This window comes from Bombus vancouverensis, chromosome 1 (assembly GCF_051014615.1).
Source record: "Bombus vancouverensis nearcticus chromosome 1, iyBomVanc1_principal, whole genome shotgun sequence".
Lineage (NCBI taxonomy): Eukaryota > Metazoa > Arthropoda > Insecta > Hymenoptera > Apidae > Bombus > Bombus vancouverensis.
In genome coordinates, this window is record NC_134911.1 from 9,837,963 (window position 1) to 9,863,189 (window position 25,227).

Sequence of the window (25,227 nt, forward strand, 5' to 3'; positions counted from 1 at the left end):
CGGTATAATTTAGCGTCTAATGGAATTGTACGCTCGTCTACGAACGATGGTAAAAATTTAATGGGAAAAAATGAATTTTCAGTACGGACAGTGGTTGGGATAATCCGTTCAGACCAGACGGCGATCTTTCGAGGGAAGCAGACGAGATAGTTGAATTGATAAAAGGTGGAAAACCCATCACACCGACCCCTGGACAAACCGCTCCTCCGTTGCCAGGGTGCGACGCTGTTACCAGCAATGCGCAGACCACCGTCGACCACGACTCCAGTTCCAGTCCCCTGTTGAAATCCTCAGCGAACTCGACGAATCGACACGCCAACTCGTCGCCGAAGCCTGGCCAGGAAAATGGAAACGCCCATGGTACACCGATGAAAGCTGCAACCGCCAACAACCAGCAATCTGTCAACGATAAGGTAACGATATATTAGCATTTTTAATCGAACATTTCGTGTCGTCGAATAGTCACGCAATCCGCCGACTGTTCAACCGTTAAACGAGTGGTTTCCGTAAAAGTTGCCAGTCACCTGAAACGTTAACGGTGAATTATATTATCATAGCAGAGTTCTGGCTGGAATCCCATCGGTAAACGTATTTTTTCATCGAGAAAAATCATGCACGACGACGTTCGAATACGGAGTAACGAGATGTGATTAAACGTTTTGCAGGTTGTCGCATCGAGAGCAGCTACCGTCGAAGTGGCCAGAATGACGGCACAGGGACCAGGCGACGCTTCGCAGGTCGAACACGTCACCTTAAAGAAGAAGCCTAAATGTAAATGTTGTCTTCTGCAGTAATGGAAAGGATACAAGCTACCGCATGGATGTCTCAGCAGTCGGATGATTCAACGTCGTTGAAGGTGCATCGGGACTTGGTCGCCGATAACTTTGCGGTTCACGTTTTTCGAAATGGTCGCTGTACGAGTGCCGTGGAAAACATTGTAATTTCTTCTGTTGCATCCTACCGTAGAAACGAGTTTCACGGAGATACGGAGGAACTGAGATACGCAGGGCAAATGTGCGATCGCGTGAACGCGTCGTATTCCTATTTCCGAAACGAGATCGACGATTTTTCTACGACGAGGATAAGAATCGGTCGTGTCAATCGTCGAGATCAATCTACTCGTAGGATCGAAGATTCGTACAGAGAACGCGAGCGATGGTTGTCGATACGAATGAGAAGAGAATCCCGATACCGGTTGAAACAACGATGATACCGAGCGAATTGACATGACGCGACACTGAGGAAGATACCTGAACGAGCGTAGAAAAGCACCGAGCCTCTTGATAGCCTTTCAGAAAGACAGTGGAGTGTCTATAAAGTAACAGACTATATAAAAGAAGAGAATAAATAAAAAAAAAATTATATATATATATATATATACATACACATAAAACTATATTGTAGATACAGAAATGGTAGTTGTATAGCTTATATGCTTTTATTATTGTGGTTAATTACTGTCAAAATTATCGTGATTTCGGGAATATTTTCGCGCGTTGCCGCGTGAAAATGGCGAGACGCGAGCGTGAAAGAAAAAGTCGCAGTTGCACAGAATGTTTCAAAGTTACTGAGTTTAAAGAACGCCATTACTTCGTTGGACATCGATATAATATCACAGATTATTCATAGACTCTCGTTTTTACTAAAACTCAGAATCTCTATAGGCAAAACTTTTACGAAATTTTTTAACATCGCGTAGAATGTGCGCTATCGAAAACTGTACGTACGATGATCGTTGAAAGAGACGACGCAACTCGATGAAAAGAGAAACGTCAAGCCGGCCGTATTTCTTTTCTCGCGATTAAGCATGAGAACGCGTAGTATTTTCTCTTATTGCGAAGAAGATATCGTCTATCGAACCGCTTTACTTTCACACACCAATCTTTTCTTCTCTATTCTGTTGCCATTCTTTTCTACACCTCGCATCAAAGAAACGCAAACCTATCGAAAGAGAAAGCTGTAATTAAGCGAGCTGGCGCTCGCCAGTCTAAACGCGTGAGTAACTATTCAGGATCGTCAAACATGAAATGTGTAAATATCGCGATATTTTTTGAAACAAAGTGTGATTGTCGGCGATCCGAAGAGTGCGAGAACGCGTTACGTTCCATTCGAGTTGGTGCGGACGAACGGATTCGACGACGACGTGGCTTGCTCTCCGCGCTCCAACTCTAGTTTCTCGATTGCTGCAGCGGCACAAATTAATTAAGCGTCGAGAACGCTACGGTAACTCGTAGACGATAGGGCGCACGAATGAACGATTTCTTTCTCGGGACTTGTTCGATTCGATGATCGTGTTACAAATTATTTATTTCATTTTATGCGTTTTACTTTTACTTCGATGTGTCCTTTCACCGCTACGTTCCATTCATTTTATTTAACCATGTATACGTGTATGACGTGTATCTTACAAGGCGAATCTTTCCGAAAGTATAGAGATTTAAAAAGACACTCGTTTAAAATGAGTAAAAGGCACGTTTATGAAACGTATATGCTAAAAATGTTCGTTGGAAGGAAAACCGTTGATCGGTTTTATGCGTATTAATAATAATGTAACAGGGAGAAAACGCCAGATCGTGGAAAACTGCTCGGTTCTTCAACCATTGCGTATACAGATACAGAAAGAACGCAAGGATCCGCCCTGTGTCGAGCGGTGCTTGTTTCGCGTTAATGGTTTTACGTGTGTGCGTGGCTGTGTGTCTGCACGAGTGCCTGTATGTTTTAATACACATATCCGCATATTTTTTCTAGATCGTCCGAGTAAAAGATATTTATGAAAAATATGCGATCCTATGGTGAAGGATGATGAAATAGGGAGCGAAAGAAAGAACGAGACCGACACCAGCGGAATAAGATTTCCTTTATTTTCGTTCATTGTACGCCGTTGCATTGTATGTATGGCAAAGCGTGTAATATAAAGTTGTAAGTAACAGAAGATCCTGAATAATTTACTCGCGTCCTCGCAGATTGTAATGGAAAGTAACGTACCAGCAAGGAAATCTAAACGGAAAGAGTATTAAATACTATGTGTATATCTCTAAAACAAACATACATGTATATTTACGCGTTTGCACACTTGCGTGTACACGCTCACGCACACGCACACGAAACGTGGAGAAACATTGAACAATTCCGAGGACCTTTCCGCGAATTTCGCTCCGATTCGTGTTTCTCAAGCTAATAATATCAAATCTACGTGGATATTCAAACTTTACACTGGAAATCTTTTGAATGTTAATGGTCTTGACGCGTCCAGGGTGTAGGGATTTCGCGCGATTCGACACACAACCAACCGATTATCCGCAAAATGCAAATATTTTCTTATCGATTCGTTCGATTCTATGCTCCGAGACATGTTCGCCGATAAAACGAATATCCGCCTCGAAAGATCGGTCGCGAAAGAACAAACACGGCATGTTAACACCACCGGGAAGATGATGAAACTCTCGAAGCTTGGTTTTCTTGTGCCGGTAGTTCCTCCGAGATATCTGGCACGATTAAACGCACCGATTTACGCTCGTGTCGCGTCAAAACTATTAATACTCGTTTTATATAATATATATCTACAGGAACTCTATGCGAACATTAGGCTAATTTGACAAACATTTCGGTGTTAAAACTGGCGGAAATTGGAGCGATCCGAGCGAAGCAACGGGCATATCCGTTACGGGACAACAGGACGCGGTCGATTGGAATCGCGTACGGCAATGTTTTGGTCTCTGAAAGCCTTAGCGCGTTTCATCGAGTACCTAAATATATTTTGTATCGAGAGAAATCGGGTGTTCAATCATACGAGTTATACGTAATGCTGAAGAAAGTGAGGTACGAAGGGTGCTGAGTAACGAAGATTAAAGGTATTATTTTACTAAACAAAAATGTAGGTGCGTGTGCGCTCACAGAAATACATATGTACGTGACACAAACGAGCAAACGGTAATTCGTACACATTCGTGTTCAAGAATAAAAAGGATGTAAGGCGCCGTACACAAGTTTGTTCGATTAGCGTCTCAACGTACGGCATCTTTTTAATTTGTAAAAAGTACTATAAGGGTAGATTCAGAGCCTAAAGCGAACACGCGTTCGAAGTCATGTTGACAGAGGACCGATTCTTTCATTTCAACGATCGCTTGTTTACGTTAGAGAGCGAGATCACCTTTAATTTCAACGCAAATCTAAATTTAACACTGCCTGTGATATCGAAAGCAATCTTATTCTCGCGGCCATGAATCATTCCAAACATCTCAATGTGTATTACTACGTAATAGAGGGTCAAGTTAATAGCTGTCTGTGTTGTCCATGGTTAATATCGAGCACGAGAGTTTTATCGTCCTGATACGACGTGATTTCGAGGATGCGTTCATCGAAAATCCTGTCAGCCTCTTTTAAACTCTGAACCTATGCCGATAGCACTTTATAAATGTTAAAAAGAATAGCCTGGTTACAGACGAGCGGTATACTTCGAGGTTATCTCTTTGGCGAAATATTTTGAATCGATCGAGGTGAGTTGAGCGAGTCGTCGAGTTGCACGAGAAGATGCGACGTTACCAACGAGTGGAATCCACCGAAATTCTTAACGTCTGTTCCCACGCAAAATGTTGATTTTGCTGAGCTTACAGATACTGAGCGAATATTAAATGTCTTGTTAAGAAAAAAAAAAAAGAACAAAAAGAAAACGGAGTAAAAACATCTTTAGAGATATCAAAACCCAGCAAACCTATCACTCATTCCCTACTTCTATGTTTCATCTTTTACTCGGGGAGAATAGAATTAAAATACGGGTGAAGGATATCGTCTCTGCGAGCCCCTTCCTGTATATGGTTTCTAGCCTTCGTCCGTTTACGTAAGGCGACGATCCAGCCAAGTTCAGCGATCTAACGGCGCAACATGAAAGATCGTACAGTAGGTAAAAACGCGAGTTTTTATTTACGTTGTTGCACGAAATAGTCGAAAGCATTGGAATCCCGTTGGCGATCGAACGGTTGCTCGAAATTGAATTTGATCGTTCTTTCGTTAGCTACGTTTCTCATTTTAATCGGACACGCGCGAGATAACAGGCGAGAGGTTTGATACGAAGAATCTCGAAGATGAAAGAACACTGGGAAAAGTCAGATGTAAATCACGGGAGATAAATCCGTCGTATCGTAGAAAGTACACGCGCGTGGGTATCTGTTCTCATACGATAACGTACGCGGAATTACGCGATAGCGCGTGGATGCGCGCGTGTATATCTTATTTACAAACGACAAAGTCCTTTCTCTCTCGTACATTCAAAGAAAAAGCAGCTGTTGGATTATGAAATCGTTACGTGGTACGAACGATTGGTGCAGAGTCGCGCATTAGAACGGAAGGTCCCATCGGGACGCTCTTCGAGGTACATAAGATGAGCCAAGTTGAGTCTAGAAAAACTCCGGGTACTTTCAAACAGGGTTCTCGATCGAAACCTGGCCGTTCGCCAGCGATCGACTACGAAAGGCCAATGACCCTCCCTCGATATCGTTCGATTTGTCGTTCATCCGAGTTCGAAGAACGAGACCGAGATGGCGATCCACGTGTCTAGTAATGTAGATTATGAGCAGGATAGGAGAGAGAAGATTCAGGGCAAACCTGACGATCTTTGAACCTAGCACTGCTTCGATCGAGGATCGGAATCGAGATCGGTCGCGAACAGAACGGAATGATGATCACGTCGTGTCGACTGTTGACTACTGGGCACACGGAATGCGATGGGTTCGGTACGAAAGGACCAATGAATAAAAGGATAAAATGTCAGCGCGACTCTGTTGCTACCTACAAAAGAGCAAACGCATCCTATTAGCGGTTCAGAGATCGTATTGTTTGCCCGCGTGCCCTTAAAAGAGCGAAATCTCATCCATCGTAACGACGTTGGCCTTTGAATCGCGTGGCAAACGGATGACGATAAATCCAGCCGTCTCCGCGTCCCCACACGATCGAGAGAAAATAAGCGCAAACCAATACGCGAGTCTCACGCGCGACCGCATATGTCTTATGTGAGCAATTCATCGAGAACGTGCAACAATCCGTGTATCCTAAGAGATTTACAATGCAAAGCGTCCCTTCCGTGGGATTCCTCTATTACCTCGAAACTATGCATTATCGTCATTCGATAACAAATCTCTCGTAGAAAAACTGTAAAACTTCATCCACCCTGTCGAGTAGGCGCTTACGTTTCGAAATACTGTTAGAGGCTCGATTAATTTCCCAAGTAACTTGTATCGCTTTGTAAACACCGTTTCTTCTCATCCTTTGATACCACTTCGTCCTTGTATTTACTTATCTATTTATTATATTAAACTAATCGTCGCTAAGTGATGAAAATGTTGACACTTGGTTGTTTGCAAACCATATCGTAATCATAAAAGAAATTGGACAAAATCTTGAAATCACGCTCCACGTTTCTAAGACAGCGTACTTTTGGATGAAGTAAATTTAAAGAATTGAAAGATCTTCAAAAAGGATCTAATCTATAGAAGAACAGTTCGTAATTAAGAGGTGAGGAGTTTGATGAGGAATGATCGAAAAGGAAGGAGATTTAGATTTCTGTGAGATGCAATAGAAGTTATAGAGAAGAGAAAAATATGAGTACCAAACTGAGTCTGGTTGAAAGGACGTACGAGCGAACGAGATTCGTGATCCCTGTGGTTCCCTGCGACAATCGACAGTCTCAGAGGGGGAAAAAAGCATCGTCCTTGCATAGAGCTAGTGGCGGCTATATAAAAGCGGACAGAGCGAAGATGCACAGACGTTAGTGACTTCTGAAATCCAGCAATATCATCGCGAGTGCCTTGGGGGATGCCATTTAAAGTGTCATCAGTGTGATTAATCTATGGTGATGATGACCACCCGGAAAATTGTGCCTCAGTCGCTGGTATGTTTTCAATTCGACTCAATTCAATATAACCATGGTAAAGTAATTTGAAATTTGAGATCCTAACCCCTTGCGTATCTGAGATTCCCGCGCAACACATATCTACGTGCGTCGCGGATAATACACCGGCTATTTATGATTTTCATTTTTCCCTTCGAAGCGAATAAACGAAATTCGATAAAAAAGATTACATTCAAATCGATTAAGAGGGAAAGTATTAAATAGAAAGTGTCTTTTTATACGGGTGCACATATAATACGTAATACGTATTAAGAGAGATAACAGATCGTAAAATCGAGAGTCGTACTTTTACTATACGTTCCCATCGGTCAAGAGGTCATCACGAATCGTTCGACACGAAAGTCGAGTTCACCTCGGGTAAGCGTCCATTTGTTATATATCGAAGAGAAAAACGGCTAATTCCTGTAAACCGTACACAATACAATCACATCTGAAAAGAACTGAGAATGTCACTGTGATTTGTGTAACGTGTGTGAAGAGTTACTCTGATCTCATGATTCCAATCATTTCCAAAACCGTCCTCGTTAATCGAATTTTACATCATTCCTCTCTGATCCCAGATTCTCTGGCTAATGATTCTCGGCACGTGGCGTTGCACCGGTGAAAAGTTATCACCCGATCAGAAGGCGCCTTTGTTTGCTCGTGGTTCTGGCGGACTGGCTTTAAACACGCCGTTCGAGGATAATAAAGCTAGGAATCGTCCGAATTTGAACGTAAATGCGCCAGTGGACGACGTACAAAAAGAAGAAACGGAAATGCTGAAATTGGTGGACGGTGAGCTAGTGCGAACTGTAAAAGGGAGCTTCTCTTACCAAAGTCCGGAAGGCCTTCCCATCTCTGTCAAGTGAGGGGCAACTTTTCAATTTTTCTTTGGTAGCGGGTTTTTGTTGTTTCGTTTCAATATTTATCCTTACTTTCGTACGCGTTTGAAGGTATGAGGCTGACGAAAACGGAAATAGAGCCAGCTTCAAGTTTGGTACCGGCGACGCAAGTAGTGGCAGTTTGTCCCCGGCTGGTCGTATTTCTGGATCAGGAGGCCAAAATGGACATGGCGGTGGTCAGGAACCGAACGGATCTAAAGGCTACCCACCATCGAAAGGCATCGGCAGAAGTTACCTACCGCCACAATAGAGAAACATCAGAACTTTTTTCGATCAAACATTACTAACAAATCTTCGATGCTCCAATATTATCTCAGTAAAAAATTGTCTCATTATCCTGTAATATAATTTATGGAAATTTATGTTATTAATATTATACTATATATTAATATTAATATTATAATTATATATATATAATTATATACATTATATTATAATTATATACATTATATTATAATTATATATATAATTATATACATTATAATTATATATATTACATTAATATCATAATTAATATAAAAGATATATTTTGTACAATTTCTTCAACATCGTGATCTCTTGTATAAAAGTTTTATCCAGTTATCGTAATTGCATGCTTCCTCCAACTTTATTTGTCTAACTTGTCAATGAATGTATCTTTATTAAGGCAGTTTAGTAGTCCCGGTCTCGATTTACCATTCAAGTAATCGCAAAATAGTTGACAAACTAGTTGATTCGTTTTCGAACATATCAAACTTTTATAAACTAAGAAATAAAATATATTTTTTCACAAATGTTGATATTACAATTTAACAATTCTACCAATGATTATACACCTCCCACTTTTTCATAACATTCTCTCCACGTATAGCAAATGCGGGTACACACACATACAACTAATAATTTCTTCCATAAAATGCAACTAACAGAAATATAAATAAAAGAATATGAATTTTGTCCCTTCTAATTCGCATTACGCCGTTGAATGCAAGATTACAAATGTTAGGTGTATGCGGAAATAATAGCTGTAAATTAACAATGCATGTACACTATGAACGTAAAACTAACGAGGCATTATTATTATCATCGTATACACCTATTAACTTCCTCTGCATGATTGAGGTGTAATAAGTAGTTATCACGATAGTGCTTGCTGCTGCTCCTGCTGATGTAGACATCGCTATAAGATATTGCTGCTTTCTTCTCATTTATGTGCCATGGAAGAAAAATTGGACTATCGGGCGCCGAGATTCGAACTCGGGTTCCGAACGTTCGTAACCACTGCGCTACCGTCGTCGGGTAGAAGTTAATGTCGAGTGGCGGTATCTGTTGTCGAGTGCCGCCACAGTACCCCTTTACCAGTGATAACGTTTCTTCTTAGTGTGGTAAAGCGTCAGCCGATTGTTGTCAAGCCCGTGCAGATGTTGTACGTTGTCTTCGATGTGGCGATGGATACCTGCCGGTACAGCGCGGAGCGTTTCCGTGTACAGTCGTAGAACCCCTCTTCCTCTTTTTATGACGTGCTGATGGTGATGTCCATGAACTTTGCAATGGCTACATTACTCCTGGCTCTCGTGTTATCCACCAGTCACCAGCTTGCGTGGGCCGGCGGTGGGGCGTCGAAGTTTTGCCGAAGGAAAGGCCATTCCGTGTGCGTCGTAGCGGTAGATCCAAATTGCCACGGTCTTAGATTCGAGATGATCGAAGTCTCGGATAGCGATATCACGATCGCACACCTCTTTTCGCTGTCGGATCACGTCGGGGTCACCACCAATTTGAGGTGTGCGTGTTGTCCGTGATGATTGCAGCTGCTGGTTGTAGATGTCGCTGCTGGGGTACTACTCGGTTTTTCTTCTAATTTAGAAGCGTGGAAGAAAAATCGGAACTCCGGTCGCCGGAATTCGAACCCGGGTCCCGAACGTTCGTAACCTAAGGCGCTAACCACTGCGCTGCCGTCGTCCGACACTAGTTAGTGTCGAGTGGTGGTATTTGCTGTTGAGACCGCCACATGACCAACCATATAAGCCATAATAAAAATACGTTTGTTGCGTATTAATCCTAATCTGCACGTTAAATCGTAAAACGTATTTATTTTTACGAAATTTAATTTCTTTACAAAGAAATAAAATACTTGATAAACACGTACTGACTTGATTAAAGTTTATCTTTCGGAACCACGGTAGGTGGTGTAACCAAATGGACTCAGAAGCACTGGTATGTGATAGTGACCAGCAGGATTTTTTACATCAAAAACAATCTCGATAAACGGATACATTGTTTCTATCCTTCTTAGCGTAAAATATTTATCAACATCGAAGTGAATCTTGTAACGCCCAGCTGTGAAATTAACTTTCATGTTATCCACCAAATCTACGCATCGACCATTCGGGCTCGTATTACTGGAACAAAGGAAAATAGATCTTGCGTACTTTATTGTAGAATTAATAGATTCTGGTGTGATAAATGCAGAAAATATTTGATTTCAGTATTATACCTTTCATTTAAAAAAGTCCACCTCCCATCCATTAACTTATAAAGGCTAACTTGCAAACCTCCAATTGGTAAACCTTTACTAGTGTCCATAACGTGAGTTGAAATGCGAGGCTTTTTAATTGTTGGATTATTAACGGTTTTTAAAAGTACATGCTAGAAGAACCATAGTGTTTAAATATTGATAAGGCAAGAAATGCCATTAATTTGCAAATACCAAAAATCGACGTACTCTTTTCGGACTTTGATAACTAGTACTTGCTACATCTAACTGATCCTTGTTTATCTGAGCACCTTTCGCGGCATCCTCTGCTTGATTAGCTACAATTGTAGTTTTTTTATCAGCCATTACCAACGTAGGAAATTTACCCTTTAATTTACTCAGCACATACTGAGCACCAGGTTGGAATGTACCACCTGTCAAAGTCAGAGTTTTTCCACCCGTCGCCAAAGTAATCGTTTTACTTTGCGCAGGTGCAATGGGGATTGTATTCACTGGCTGAAGCACACCGATGGTGTTAGTACTAGGTGCGACCGAGGAACTAATTTGATAAGCTGTACCTAAAATAGGTAACGGACATGCCACCATTATTCCCGAATCTCCTTGCTGTTTGCATTCATCTTGCTAAAACATCATTTATATTTTATTTGGACCTTTTGTTAAAATATCATTTATAGTATATTTTTTATATTGTTATATACATTCACCAATAATTTTGCAGATTTTCTATCTAATTTACTATCGCCTCGTCGAATCGCTCTTCCATTTTCGCGTGATTCCTTTGACGATTCTTTACTAGAATCTTCAGTATCAGGAAGAATCGATACGACTTGCATATCTGAATTACTTTGATCTTCTGATTCTACAACTATTTCCATTTGTACAGTTTCTTGATTATCACTTTCTTCCAAATATTCACTCTGCATATGATCCATAGCTTCTGTCAAGGAATCCTCGCAGTTCTCCTAAATTAATGTAATTAGTTTACAATAATGTGAAATATTCATGAATTTAATTTATAAAACATTTATTCCATACAAATAAAGGAATCACTCACCACCCTCCCTATTTTAATCTTTTTTATCGAATGCTTAACATCTTCTTCATCAGAAGGCATCTGCAACTGCACATCTTCTACATCATCATCTTCCTCATCTTCTTCATCCTCAGCTTCAGCACCAACATCTTCGATTGGATCTTTAATCTGAGCTTCATCCAGCTCATCATCCGTTTCTAATCTCTCAACAACATATTCCACCTCATCTTCATTTTCTTCTATTTCAGTTTGAGTGTGTTCAATAGCCTAATAAAAAATGCTTCAATCAATTTGTTTAATATTGCTTACCGTAATGTATCCCTTTATAACATGAACATAATTTAATTTTATCTAATTTATTCAAGCAGTATAAAGCTAATTACAAATGGGACGAATATAAACCTCAATTTCCTCGACTTCTTCTATTTCAACCTCTTCTACCGCGTTCGCCTTTCGAGCTGCAGCCTTCTTTTTTTCTTCCGCTTCGTGTGACAAAGCTGATCGTTGATGCTTCATCGTACATGTATGTTTTAACAAAGAAAGTCGGTGTGCATGGAGATTTTTCTTGCAATACAGACAATAAGCTCGTGTTGATTGGAACGGCACGGACGTCAACCATCCTATGGTAAAATATCATGTTAAATATTTCTTTGTTTGTTATTTTAAGCGCACTGTTCTCTCTTTCGAAAGGCTACGAAACATTCTGCCGAATATACCGTGTTACTAAACACATTTTAACTGTATGGTAACATCGAATCGAAGGTTGACTTGTATACTTTTATTGGTAACTTATTAACGCTATGCTTCGCTCAACGAATCGAGTCAATCAATGTAAATATAACTACATAAACACATTCTAGTGAAAACAGTCTCGTCGCATTTATAATCTCGATATATTATAAAATGAAAAATCACTTTCTTGTACATTTATATAGCTACTACTCTTAAGTCTTCTGTATCATGTAGAAAACTATCGTGGTCAATTTGTATACATTTAAATTTCATCTTTTAGTACATTATAAAATGTAGTCTTCTTAAAATTGGGTAATATAATCATTCAATTCTTATTTCAGAAACTTCTGTGGTAGGTAACTCCTGGTAGAGGCAGTTATTTTTACTATCTCTGTAAGAACTCTTTCGACACTGTTACTCTTTAGTTCTTTCTTATAGATATTTCATATAACGTTCTTTCTATTTGAACTCATAATTTCACTTGCTTTTTCCAATTAGCGATATCTGAAAGAATTAGAAAGTAGCAAAAAGGATTGTATATCTTGCAGAATACACAATCAAAGCACTGTTTATTTTGTATTGTGTTTTATATAGATTGATGTATCCAATATATCTCAATATAAAAATTATAGAGATCTGAATTTTTCTAAAAGAAAATAAAATTTCGCTAAAAAATATTCCAGAAACTAAAGGAAAGATATGAAATTTAAATATGCGGAGAGGATGTGACAGTTTTTTTCCTACTATATCTTATACTATATCGAAAGCATAGACAAAAGCATCTATCCGCTAAAAAATCAACATGGTCGACAGAGCTAGCTAGGCGCGTTCCGTGTATGCGCGAGGAATTACGATTTATTTTGAATAATTAAAATTGACTAGGTAGGTATTCTTTTATTCACATTTCTTTTATTATTGAAACAATCATAATAAACTTAGACAATAAAAGCAGTAAAATGAAATGTTACATATTTCTTAAATTAAGAAAGATAAAAAATTATAAGTTTAGTAATAACCTCTAATAGAATAGTAGTAAGGAAATATGTATAAGCAAGAAATTTGCTTAAATAATAAATGCTGTTATAAATGAAATATTTATTGAGAAGAGTATATAACTTTTATACGCAAAAGTGAAATTTTACAATTATACTTATACTAGATTTGTTTATATGATCGGGCGCAAAATGACCCTTACTTCTATCAGCTATGTGGATTTTTTAGGCTTCACTCAATGGGCAATTTCCCCTAGCGAGTGTCCAGGTCTGTTTATATGACCGTGGAAAAGACTTACAAGATTAATGTTTAGAAATGCAATTTTCTATTTTGTAATATATTGAAATTGTATAACCGACCCTGTTTCCCCTAGAGTTTGATCACGTGGTTTTATTTATCTCGATTGATTCGACTCGTTGAATGGACTACAGTCATGTGTCGCGTACGTAACACGTTGAATTTTCCCATTTCTACAAAAAAATCTTGCGTCAAGTGAGAGTTATTTAAGTATGGATGAATTTGACCAGCTATGCTATATATATATAAACGATTATATTTAAATTTTACAAAGATTGATAATGCGTAATTCGAAATAGTGATACACGATAGTTATATACACTTCTAAGTATACTATAATAAGAAAATAAGATACAAGAAGAATATTGTGGCGAATTGAAGATGTTATAAATCGTAATAAGTATCTACCGCTGATGAAATCCAAAGGAAATAAAGTTGATTGTACTATTGCACGTGACAATGATTTCCTCTAAAAATAATTAACCGCTACTAATCAAAAACATCATTGCTTAATACTGTGACGAACCGACGGAGCTACGATTATTAAATACATATGAAGATATTCACCGTAGCACAATACGTTAGAATATGTGTTGAAGTGTTGAAGAAACGTATTCGTTTTAGCCGATAACGTGCTATTTCAAAATAAGCAATAAACAATAACAAAAAGTACCTTTAAAATCGGGCATTTGTTCCCATTCTTTACGGTACCGTTGCGTGTAGACACGCGTCTTGGCATGGCTGATTTTGCCTGTTGGAGTAAGACGCTGGCCCGTCGTGGTTAGTAGATTAGCGTGTAAGCTCGCCTCACTGGTCGTAATCATTGTCGGTTGTCTCTTCTCCATTCCTTCCGAACGAAGACCGATTCGAAATCGCCCGGATCTCAAAATACCCAAAATCGTAACACGAAATCACTAAATAGTTTTTTCCACGATGCAAGGGAGAGGGGGGGCACGCGGTAAGCACCGAGATCTTCGCCTAGCCTAGTATTCAAGTTAACTCCCTAGCAATGGCGGACAACTGCAACGCTGCAACGATGCAAGCTCCTAACCCCCTCTGCTCTTCACCATTTTGCTGCCAACGGCGCAACTTACACTACCGTATAAACCGCACTTGCGCCCCATCCTCTCTTCTTTTCATTCAACCATAAAAATTTGATTTTACGTCTTTCAAATATTTCGATGATCGTTTCTAATGAATATTTAAACTATATTTACTTTAATTCATATAACATGCACTTTTGTAAGACTAAAATAACTTTTTGTTATGTATGTATTTGTTATTACAAAACCGACGTCCATCTTTATTGAAATATTAATTATACTTCAAATACGTTGAATTCAAACGACAAAAAAGTAACGAAATAAGAAGTTGTCTCACTTACAAGAGACAGTTATTTTAATAATTTAATGTATATTAATTATAATAACATATATTTAATTTTGTAATAATTAAATATGACGTTCCCGAATGTACTTTTTCTCGATTACATTTACAACTTTATTACTAATTTTATCATACATTATTTTATTTCTTCGCGCAGCATATTATTGGGTGTTCATTTTCTATCTACGATACTGGTTTCAGTAAAATGTACGGAACCATTGGTCAAATCAATATGCGCGCGCATGTCGATATGTACTCCATATTAGGGGGAAAGATATTAATTCGTTAAATCTGGTTAAATATAGAAAATGTACAAACACTTCACCTTAAGAAAGAGCCATAAAATATTTGTTATATATTTATTGTATAAATCATATCGTTTAAAATGAAATAATATGAAATTAAATAAAAAGTAATTTTACATGGAGACTTTAGAACGCCATCTAGATGGCCCTGAATTAATGAATCAATAATAGCGCCCTCTTTACAATAGACTTGCAAATTGAAAATATCTAAATTAGGGGAAACCTTTGAAATAGGTTCAAAAACTACAGAAATTACAAAATTCTCAAGAACTTAGTAATTAATCTGTACAATATTTTATATAAGTTCTATTCAATTTATTTTACTCCTTCCAATAGCCTCAAAGAAGGTAAATTACTGCTAATTAAAATTACTGGACAGTTTTAATATAAAACTTCAAAACGTTTTGATATTCTTTGCTAGTTTTATTTTTGTATTAAGGTACGCCTATATTAGTACATATATGTCGTTGAAAAATGAGTACACTAGTGAAATCTGATATCCTTTTAACATAAAACAAAATCAGATTAAGAGATAAATATATTTTTGCAATAGAATGATGATTTATTTTCAAATATAAAAATTCATTGATATTTAATTCTATGAATAGATGATCTAATTATTATGTTTATATATAACTATAAACACAATTTAATGTAAATAAATACATTTTCAGTACATGAAATATTCTAGGAACAAAAATTTGTTTAACAAAATATATCTATTTCAGTACAATGAAATAATAGAAATATGAGATAGAAGTTTTCATTACATGAAGATACATGATCTACAAATAATATTAAATAATATTGAGTGTACATATGTGTGTGGTAAGATAAATATTGATACATTACATTATGTTAACAATTATTGAATTAATTTCCTTTTCTAATGAAAAATATGTGTAAAGATAAGTCAAATGGGAAATTCGTTAAGCAAATGAATATCTACAGATATGGAGTATATATACTTTCTTTATGAAAAGAATAAAAAAGAATAAAAACAAGAAATATAAGGAATTATTTGATAAGGAAAACAATTGTACATCAATTATTTAATAGATAAGCAAATAATGAAACCATTATAACTTACATGATTTATTATTTCTTCTTACTAATTTATTATTTTGTATACATATAGTTATCTTTAAAATACAGATGTACTTAGAAGACAACTAATATATTATATATAATGTAACATAATATAAGAGTAAATTATGGCCAAGATGGAGGTTCTCCGGGTTTTAATTCTCTTCCATATAAAGCTGATTTATCACGAAAATCACTCATCATTAACCCAGAGCCATAGTTGTAAAGTTGGCGCCCAGTGTATATTACACACACAAACATAACAGTTGCTATAGCTTGTTGAGCCACTGGTGATAATGCTGGCATTCTAAATGTTTGATTTTAGTTGCTCCTCTGCAGCTAATTGTTTCTTCCACAAATATGTATGTCTCAAATCTGAACAAATAGCAAATATAGTGCACGTCGGAATAAATGTCACAAACCAGTATTTTCTAAAAAGTTGAAAGGCTCTGGCTATCTCCATTAAACTAAAAGATAAACATTGAAAATAATATTTTGTCAATTAGGTATAGAACATAATTATATTCATAATATCTTTTATGACATGATAAAAATAAATAAGAAAGAGTACTTAACAAAAAGCAAGTTTTGAGAATAATTTAATAAGTATGGTAAATTTCAAAGACGAAAGCAAAATCGCTACACACATTCTTAAAATCGAGTATGGAATAATGTAAAAGAATAAAATATGAACACAAAAGTAATAATAAATTTTTACCTTTTTGGAGATTGATATGTATGCTTCGCAACTATGCACACTAGTATGATGTAATAACGTAAAATACAGTTGACTGTATTGACTTCAATCTTCCTTCTAAGCTACCACTAACGATAAAAAATATCAATGTTAGCATATTTTTTTTAATGTATATAATTGTAATAGTATATCAGTCGAATAAATATTTTAAATATATACTTATGATTAATAGATTACGAATAAAGTTTAAGACGTCAGCAGCATGAACACAACAACTTCATTTTCGATGTAATACAAACTTGATTTACAGATGAAATATGCAAAAGATTAATGACTTTATAGAATTTCAAGGAATGATTATGCTTTTAGAAAACGTTGCTACCGTTTCAGAACACCAGATTGTTTATAAAATTATATAACTAATGTAAACAATCCTTGCATAAAGATTCTTGTAATAAAATTCCACGTTATATAACGTAATGTATTGGCACTATTTAGAAAGAGGTCTCTAGTGTCTCGAGATTGTGTGATACGAAAATGTTAAAATGCATGGAATTATTAAATCTATTAATCTATCTTATATTTCATACTTTGTGTTAGCATTATTATAATTATTATCTTATGAGAAATTTTGCGGGAATTTATTCAATTTTGAAATTTATGTAAACAAAACTGTTCTATTCAGATAAAATATTTCTCTCAAAGAAAGTGATTGGTGTTGAGTTATTAAATGTACAATGAAAATTCTTGAAAGATAAATAATAAGCTACCGTTTTACTTGCCATAATTAAATTAACAGTGCAAATGTTATTTGTATTTTGAATATTTTATATAGTAAATTTAGTATATAGATTTTATGAACTTTACACGCAAAGTTTTGTACATAAATGTCTGCCTTATTTATTGCTCAATTAAGAAACTTCTTAGAACAAAGTTACAGTATTGCAAGGGTCACATGTAACGATAGAAATAACTTTCTTCCATGATCATTTTTCTACGAAATTTCAAGGTCATCACCGATTTTTTTAAATAGAATCTTATATTTATTTTTCGATATCCTTGTAGAGCGTGAATAAACAAACTCGGCGACCTTAATGACCATACTATTACAGTTATTTAATCTTGAGATATTTGCGTCAAAATTATATTTTTTAAATTATAATTACTCTGGATTATAATTATTGCGTCTGAATATTATATACATTAGATATATATATAATATTTAATTATGTTTAATCGGTATATGGCAAAATTAGAAAATTCAAATTCTAGAGCTCTGTTTAAGAAAACACTGATGACTTGAAATCTTGTAAAAAAAAATGATCATGAAAAGAAGCTAGTTCCATGGTTACATGCTGTCCTTGAAATAGTGTAACTTTGTCTTGAGAAGCTTTTCATATAACAATAAATAAAGCAGATATTTGGGTGATCCTATTTAGTTGTATGCTCTATATAAGAAACTAAAAAATAAAAATCCTTGTCATTTCTTTTTAAATTCTTTTTATTAATATGAACAATATTATTTGTAATTCATTAAGTTAGAAGCTATAACATTTTCTTGTTGTATTCAAATACTATATTTAAATATGACAAGCATTTAGCATTATCATTGGATTATGATAACATGTAATTTAATTAAATAACTAAAATACTGTTTGTACGTTTTTTTAGTATGTGGTAAAATATAAAGAAATTTTATGATTTTATTTTCTTATTTAGAAATATCTTGATCATGTTTGCAGTACATTTGAGTTATAGCATTTTCCATAAAAATATTTTATAATTTATAAATCAATGAATTAAGATATTATATCAATGTTTTTAATTATGATATATATGTGACATCACGAAGTACGTTTATAATTCTAATATTACATAATAATATGAAACAAAAGTATTAAGAATAATATCTTTTTTTAATTTTGAACACTGCTTATATTTATTACTTATGTACAATATTTCATGTACGGTACTATAAACACATTATTATACCCAAAAATTTTCAAAGCAAACAAAATTTCTTAGACAATTAGAAAACAGATCACAAAATTTTGTTTCAGAAAATTATATACATATTATTGAAAATACAAATTACTTAAAATTTCGATCCTTGCAATTTAATACTATATTTTTTTGGAAGATCATTTTGAGAAAACATTATAGTTACTAAGATTTACTAAAGTTTCTTCTCTGGAATGCAAATGAAAGTACATTCGTCATTGAAATACTTCACTACATTACATATGTATACATTGGATGAGCACTACCATCAACGTAATAAAAATACATAATTTTCTTTCTTGTTTATATCGCATCGTTGCACGAGCAAACGTTTAATCAAACAATAGGCACTGCACGTAAGTACCTTTGCCTTATCGAACGAAGAAGCAAAAGCACCAGTTTTTTTTATTAAATATTATTATTTACGGTGATTCTTTTTAAGCAGCCTCGTATCAGTATCACTTAAAACATTACAATATATGTATGTATGTGTATATGTATGTATGTACATTCACATATATACACACACATCAGCATGTAATACTTTTGTGAGAACAGGTATCGGGCGACCAAGTTAGATTTTCTTGGCATTCGTCGATTTTGTACAAATTGTACTTTATCTACTTCATCATGCTAATATATTATACCAAATTTGCAACACGAAGGATGTGTGACAATTTAATCAAATTTTTGTATTAATTACGTACAAATAACAACCTAAAGAAATTTTTAATAACAATGTCCATTAAGAAAATCTGGAAAATTGTATTTCACGAAGTTGTATTTATAATTGAAACTTTGGCGATCCGAGAACATAAACATATACATCAAGTAATAAACTATTCATAGTTGAGCGTCGGTTAGTCTTTTACTTTTGAATCCATACTTATACCCTGCTATGAGTTGTTACCCAGGCGCCAACGCAATGAAGCACAATTAATGTGATCTAATGAAAATATAGGGACGTAATATATATTCTGATCATTCGTACAAATTTATACTTGATATGACTTTTTGTTGTTCTATTGCAATACCATACTCAACAAATAATTTTTCATTTGGTATCTGTTGACGATAATACAGCTTCCGATGATACATTTTTTAAGTTACATGGGATTTTATAATCGCTCGAAGACTTTTCATTTTGTACCGTAGTAGTCGCAACTTCCGTATTCTGTATGTTCCCTTCACACTTGATTTCTCTAAAGTTTGTAAATATATGTTATATATTTTACATTATATTTTTAAATATGCAATACTTATAAATATATAAATGCTTTTTATTTACCTGCTATCTACAATTTCACTTGGATTTGCATTTTTATCGGCAGTACAATCAGAATACAAATTACTCTCTTTACTTTGATGATTTATATTTGTTTCTATATATGAAGCGGTACTATCAACTGAATCTTCAATTTTCATGTCACCTGCTCCAACAGCTTCTAGAGTTGCTTTACTTCCCAATGCAGTATCCATTTTATTCTCCACTGTTATATTCGACGTTTCCTTTTTACCATCATCACACAATTTATTATCTATTATCACAGCATTCCCCATGTTAAGAGTGTTTTCGAAGTTATCAAAATTTGCCCAGCCAATAGATTCAACTGGTTCTGACGGCATCATGTCCCATGGATTCACCTCAGGAAGTGTAGTATTGGTAGGTAATGGTTCTGTTGAACCCCAAGCTGAGATAACAAATGTTAATGCAGCAGTGTCGTAAATTTAAAAATTAAGTGTTGAGAATTTTTGTATTTGAAACTGATGGCGAATTGAACATTTATTTCGTAAAAGAAAATAAAAACTGAAAGTAATTATGAAAATTAATCCATACACTCCGTAGAATCAATTTCCATATGCATGTCTCGTGTATCCTCATCGTCTTCATCGGATGAATTAGAATCATTATGTTGCTGCTTTGTTGGCCAGTCACGTTTATCTACAACTGTCTGAAAAGTGAGTTCTCCTTCATCGCCCCATTCGACTACTGTATTACAATCCTCTAGATCGGCCTTTTGCTTTTGCTGACATATCTATATAAAATCGTTAAAAGTTAAAGCTTGAAATATTCATGAACAAATTTTATTAACGTAACTTGTACCTTATTGAACATATCTTCCCTTTTGTCTAGATCTTCTTCGCTGATAGTAAAGCTCATCGTTGTTAATTGATCAACTGAATTACTATAATAACATTTATAAAAAAGAAGAGATATTGTGAAGACATGTATAGCTTCATATTATGTTCTTTTATTATAGTACTATTTTCCTAATTTTTCTTTAATTGTTTTGCAACATAGAACTTTGTAATCATGGACATATATACAAATACAATAAAGTGTTAGTAGTAAAGTATATATTTTTACTTACTGAAGAGCGTCATCGCCATCATTAAATTGATCATCGTGGAATCCAAAATTTTCAGGAAATTGTGTTGTCATATGTTGTCCCAGATAGTTGGTGTAAAACTATTTATGTTGTATAATATTATGAAAAATAATAAAATATTATAACTCACAAATAAACTTTCTCAGTCTATAACAATCTATTCATTTTATGTACATTTTCTGCAACCTTTCTTTTTATTGTCTATATTTATTTTGCATAAAAATATGTTATACTAACCTGTTCGACTCGTTGAACCTGAAGAAATTCTTCTTGGGGATAAGAACTATATTCATCTGGACTTCCACTGGAGCTTGTCATGGACGCTTGAGGTCTCCCACCCTAGAAATTCGAATTATAACTTAAGCAATGATGGATAATTCTAATATTAATAAAAAGATAAATGATATTTATCTAATAACTTATATACGTACTAAAAGAATTTGGTGTGTTTTGTTAATTTTTGTCAATTCAACATTCACAAAATTATCCCATTTATTAAGACACTCGGGTGACAAATTATCCTTCAAGAATTTATCTAAATTTTCATTTTTTTCACGTTGATTAACAATGTTATTTGCAATGTTTATTAAATGACCCATGTATCCTTGCTTATTTTCAATTTCTTTATTTCTAAAATATAAAAACGTCCGTTTTTTTTTTTTAAATTGGTGTATTACTGTAAAATATAAACTTATGCAATATTCTTTTACAATTACTATTTAACTTACTGTTTACTGTCATTTTTGTCCCATGCTTCCAAAATTCGATCTATCAATCTGCATTTGTTAAATATCTAAAAATTAATATAATTACATTAATCAAAAATATTTGTACTTATAATATATTATAAAAATAAATATTTTGATTCTTATTGATTGCAATACTTACATTAACATAAATAATGTCATTTGTATCTTTAAAATCACAATTAATAGCTAAAGCCAAGCAAAATTGTACTTGAGTATGTAGAAAATTGTTCCACATATATTTAAAAAATAAATCCTTAAAAAGAGTAAAATTAATCTCTTATTCATCTTTAGTACTATAAAACATTGAATTTTGAATGATTATTAAGTTCACTTACAAGTAACGTTTGGAATGTTCCTAATTCTACTAAGGCTCCATAAACTTTTACATTTTCAGTTGCCATTAATGTTGTAAACAACTTTGCAACATGTAAACGCGTAATACCAACTGGACATTCTAACACACCTGTAGTTGTCTTAACAGGAGGTTTCTGTAGTGTAAAGATATGTTTGTGAAAAATTATATTAAATAAAATAATTTTTTGCATGCATCGCGAAGATATTTAGTTTTTATAAAAATATTAAACAATATTATAAACCATATACATTTGTTTAGAGAAAGCGTGTAATATTAATATAATATTTACATAAGGTGGATCGAGTAGAAGTTTATGAAGCTGTTCTAGGTAAGGCAAAGTTGCATTTGATATTTTTATTCGTTCTTCACTGTCCGTGATGTCATCTTCAATACCATTTCCTTGAACGCTATCCTCACTTCTTCCACTGAAATTTCAAACATAGCTGTTAATAAGATATGTAAACTTTCTTGCAAGAGGTTAAAAATTTTTTTAAATAATTTACATCCTTACTTGTTAGCTTTTGGTAAAAGTGTAAGAAGTACCTGAATTCCACCAAGAATACTACTTTCTAGTTTTTCTCCAGTTAAAATAGTCTCTAGTAACAGGCTTACTGTATCTGCTCTGTAATAAAAAATATAATTTAAATATCTTAAATTGTCTTTATATTTCTATTATTTATACTTACGACTCAAGAGTATTTAAAATAGGATCCGGACCAGCACGTGCTGTAGATGTACGTTGATATTCTCTTGCAGCAGTGATCATATCACAAAGTAATTGTGCAGCATTTGCATGCTTACTTGGTTCAGAGTTTGGGGACAATAATTTTACCACTCTTTGCACTAATTGTTGACTATCCAACCACTGTTAAACCAATAAAAAATAAGTACATAAAATTTGAAACACAACAGTATAGTCAAATACAATAAAACAAAACAAAACACTTAAATTTTGCATACAATTAACTACAATATTAAAGATAAAAATTTCAAACTTCTTACATTTAATATATTTTGCCGCATATTTCCTTCAACTTGACTAACAAGTTTCAGTACTAAGTCCATAATTGCAGATGTCTCTAAATGTTGTAAAAGCAGATCGACACATGTTTGACGACTTTTCAAAAACTCTAAAAGCTGCAAACAAGTGAACTGATACGAATACCAGTTCTGGTGGAGAAGATGGAAATATGGGATTTGAAAGTTCAGGTTATGATCAAGGAATAAAAGAAAGGTAATTTGATATTTAATACTTATAATGCAATTATACTTTAATTACAAAAAGTGTTATTATGTAAAACTACTTTCTATATTGTTTTATATATTCAATTTTAATAAATTTAATACATTAATTTATAATCACCTGAACAGTTTTGTGACCAATAAGTACTCCAATAGTCTTGCTAAAAAATGATGCCAACAGAGGATTTAATGGTTGGTCTGTATCAATAAAAGAATAAAGTTTTGCCAACAATGCTTCGTTGCCTAAAATACAATGAATTTTTATTAAAATCCTTTTTCATATTTCAGATTATATATTTCTTACATTATAGAGAAAAAAATTAAATTGTTATAAGTTTATTCAAATAGGTTTATTCAAACCTGCTAATTTTTCATTTAAGACTGGAACATCACACGTTAGTAGCTCACAAGCTACATTTGGATATTTATAGCGCCATCGTTCTTCTATATCTGTTGATGGTTCTCTAGTTGTAATTGTTATTAGCTCTTCCATTACATCAGATCTTATAAGACTATAAATAATATTATATTACGATATGTATATTATTTAATATTTATAGAAATGTGTTTTAATCTTACTTACTAATCTATAAGTTTCTTATTTTGGCTTTTACATTCTTGTAGTATATCCTCTTCATCCATCAATTCATGCAACGTAACATCCTAAAATTATAGAAAAAATTAAATTTAATTTCTTTAATATTAGCATAAAAATAAATATTTAATAAACTGAAATGTAGATTATTACAAGACATCATTATTCCTTTTATAGGCTATAAAAGTATCAAAACCATAACTAAGATAGTTTAAGTATTATATGAAATGATTTACTAAATTATTGTAGAAGGAACAAGGTTAAAAGAAAATATATAAATACTATCAACATAATAGTAAATATTTAAATCTTATGACAGTTATTAAGCATAATATTGCTTTTCAAGAAAGCACTAATCATTTTCTTCATCAGATATTACATACTGTCATAAAAAATTTAATGTTTTGCAACATTTCTGAAAAATTATTAATATATTTTACAAATTTTTATTAAGGAAAAATACTGAAACTATATGAAAGAAATAATAGCATACAAGAAAATAAATAATAGACATAATGTTGAATTAAGTAAAACAATGAAATAAGATAGAAATATAAGAGTAAAATGTAGATTACATTCGTGGCTTGGATTTTCGACAAATCTTTTTTAATGTACAAAATTTAAATCATGATGAAAAACAGTTTTATCTGAAAAAAGACTTCTTTACCTCTTTGTTAAGAAGAGCCTCGATATTAGGGGATGACACGTAATTATTTGCCCAAAACATGATGCGACCACGTACCTCGCCTTACTCGACCACGATACAATTAATCAGATGTGAAAATAATCACAACATTGAAGTGGCCACTAAAAAAATAATGTAATGCTTCGCGGGACAGAGAGCCAACTAACATTGCATGAACGTATTAGAACGGTAACAATGCTGTGAATAATTGCAACAACTATCTCACAGCGTCACTGTGAGGAATACAGTAATAGAATTTTTTTTAAATAATATGATCTTCAAAATATCACTTTTTCTTCGAAAAGTAAAAATTCTTATTAAGAATTGTTTCAACTTTGACGTTTGCTGCAGAAGCACATACTTGTGATCGACTTCTAACCGAAGAAACGTAACTCATTTCAGAACATTTAGTTTCATGATCAA

The 25,227-nt window shown here is 34.1% G+C and overlaps 4 protein-coding genes and 2 long non-coding RNA genes across 15 annotated transcripts in view; 3 read left to right on the forward strand and 3 right to left on the reverse strand.

Annotated features, from left to right (window-relative positions):
- The window catches only part of LOC117153606 (uncharacterized), a 40,001-nt gene extending 37,069 nt beyond the window's left edge, over window positions 1–2,932 (forward strand). The window contains exons 6-7 of the mRNA XM_033327800.2: window positions 83–413; window positions 666–2,932. Coding sequence (XP_033183691.2) covers window positions 83–413; window positions 666–794 — 460 coding nt within the window. The 3' untranslated portion in view covers window positions 795–2,932. The remainder of the gene's footprint in view (window positions 1–82; window positions 414–665) is intronic.
- Window positions 2,933–3,077: 145 nt separating this feature from the next.
- On the forward strand, window positions 3,078–8,306 carry LOC117153608 (uncharacterized). Its single transcript, XM_033327803.2, has 3 exons — window positions 3,078–6,883; window positions 7,465–7,748; window positions 7,837–8,306. The coding sequence occupies exons 1-3, from the start codon at window positions 6,842–6,844 to the stop codon at window positions 8,033–8,035; spliced, it is 525 nt and encodes a 174-aa protein (XP_033183694.1). The 5' UTR covers window positions 3,078–6,841; the 3' UTR covers window positions 8,036–8,306.
- Window positions 8,307–8,502: 196 nt separating this feature from the next.
- Window positions 8,503–14,361, reverse strand: LOC117153317 (uncharacterized). 8 transcript variants are annotated; one of them, XM_076617867.1, is made up of 9 exons: window positions 13,987–14,361; window positions 11,694–11,911; window positions 11,313–11,558; window positions 10,957–11,220; window positions 10,672–10,879; window positions 10,487–10,575; window positions 10,259–10,410; window positions 9,911–10,184; window positions 8,503–9,827 (listed from the first exon to the last, which is right to left on the reverse strand). In XM_076617867.1, the coding sequence occupies exons 1-8, from the start codon at window positions 14,156–14,158 to the stop codon at window positions 9,926–9,928; spliced, it is 1,608 nt and encodes a 535-aa protein (XP_076473982.1). In that variant the 5' UTR covers window positions 14,159–14,361; the 3' UTR covers window positions 8,503–9,827; window positions 9,911–9,925. The 8 variants fall into 8 exon arrangements, with proteins under 8 accessions (XP_076473982.1, XP_076473993.1, XP_076473971.1 ...); XM_076617878.1 differs by adding an exon at window positions 12,217–12,527 and having other exon boundaries at window positions 10,487–10,879; window positions 13,987–14,118; XM_076617856.1 differs by having other exon boundaries at window positions 9,915–10,184; window positions 10,487–10,879; window positions 13,987–14,360.
- An 840-nt stretch (window positions 14,362–15,201) lies between these two features.
- Window positions 15,202–16,237, forward strand: LOC143302588 (uncharacterized). The gene is made up of 2 exons (XR_013058203.1): window positions 15,202–15,351; window positions 15,733–16,237. It is a non-coding gene; the product is annotated as an uncharacterized LOC143302588 (long non-coding RNA).
- A 645-nt stretch (window positions 16,238–16,882) lies between these two features.
- Window positions 16,883–17,570, reverse strand: LOC143302587 (uncharacterized). Its single transcript, XR_013058202.1, has 2 exons — window positions 17,007–17,570; window positions 16,883–16,915 (listed from the first exon to the last, which is right to left on the reverse strand). It is a non-coding gene; the product is annotated as an uncharacterized LOC143302587 (long non-coding RNA).
- Window positions 17,571–19,003: 1,433 nt separating this feature from the next.
- Window positions 19,004–25,187, reverse strand: fmt (phosphatase 6 regulatory subunit 1-like protein fmt). Of its 3 annotated transcripts, none has more exons than XM_033327247.2 (19): window positions 24,787–25,187; window positions 24,108–24,187; window positions 23,885–24,036; window positions 23,646–23,767; window positions 23,285–23,452; window positions 22,969–23,147; window positions 22,794–22,904; window positions 22,572–22,707; window positions 22,263–22,415; window positions 22,067–22,180; window positions 21,907–21,971; window positions 21,610–21,808; window positions 21,416–21,517; window positions 21,161–21,258; window positions 20,893–20,974; window positions 20,626–20,824; window positions 20,077–20,479; window positions 19,828–19,990; window positions 19,004–19,734 (listed from the first exon to the last, which is right to left on the reverse strand). In XM_033327247.2, the coding sequence occupies exons 1-18, from the start codon at window positions 24,844–24,846 to the stop codon at window positions 19,843–19,845; spliced, it is 2,571 nt and encodes an 856-aa protein (XP_033183138.1). In that variant the 5' UTR covers window positions 24,847–25,187; the 3' UTR covers window positions 19,004–19,734; window positions 19,828–19,842. The 3 variants fall into 3 exon arrangements, with proteins under 3 accessions (XP_033183138.1, XP_033183136.1, XP_033183135.1); XM_033327245.2 differs by having other exon boundaries at window positions 19,823–19,990; XM_033327244.2 differs by having other exon boundaries at window positions 19,004–19,990; window positions 24,787–25,186.
- Window positions 25,188–25,227: the final 40 nt, after the last annotated feature.

Coding starts and splice junctions, on each gene's coding strand:
- LOC117153608 (XM_033327803.2), top strand. CDS start 6,842: ATGGTGATGATGACCACCCGGAAAATTGTGCCTCAGTCGCTG. Junction 6,884..7,464: donor AAATTGTGCCTCAGTCGCTG/GTATGTTTTCAA, acceptor CTCTGATCCCAG/ATTCTCTGGCTAATGATTCT. Junction 7,749..7,836: donor GGCCTTCCCATCTCTGTCAA/GTGAGGGGCAAC, acceptor ACGCGTTTGAAG/GTATGAGGCTGACGAAAACG.
- LOC117153317 (XM_076617856.1), bottom strand. CDS start 14,158: ATGGAGAAGAGACAACCGACAATGATTACGACCAGTGAGGCGAGCTTA. Junction 11,559..11,693: donor AAGAAGTCGAGGAAATTGAG/GTTTATATTCGT, acceptor ATTTTTTATTAG/GCTATTGAACACACTCAAAC. Junction 10,880..10,956: donor CTGCAAAATTATTGGTGAAT/GTATATAACAAT, acceptor ATGATGTTTTAG/CAAGATGAATGCAAACAGCA.
- fmt (XM_033327247.2), bottom strand. CDS start 24,846: ATGTTTTGGGCAAATAATTACGTGTCATCCCCTAATATCGAGGCTCTT. Junction 23,453..23,645: donor TTGGTCACAAAACTGTTCAG/GTGATTATAAAT, acceptor CTTCTCCACCAG/AACTGGTATTCGTATCAGTT. Junction 21,972..22,066: donor ATGACATTATTTATGTTAAT/GTAAGTATTGCA, acceptor ATTAATTTTTAG/ATATTTAACAAATGCAGATT.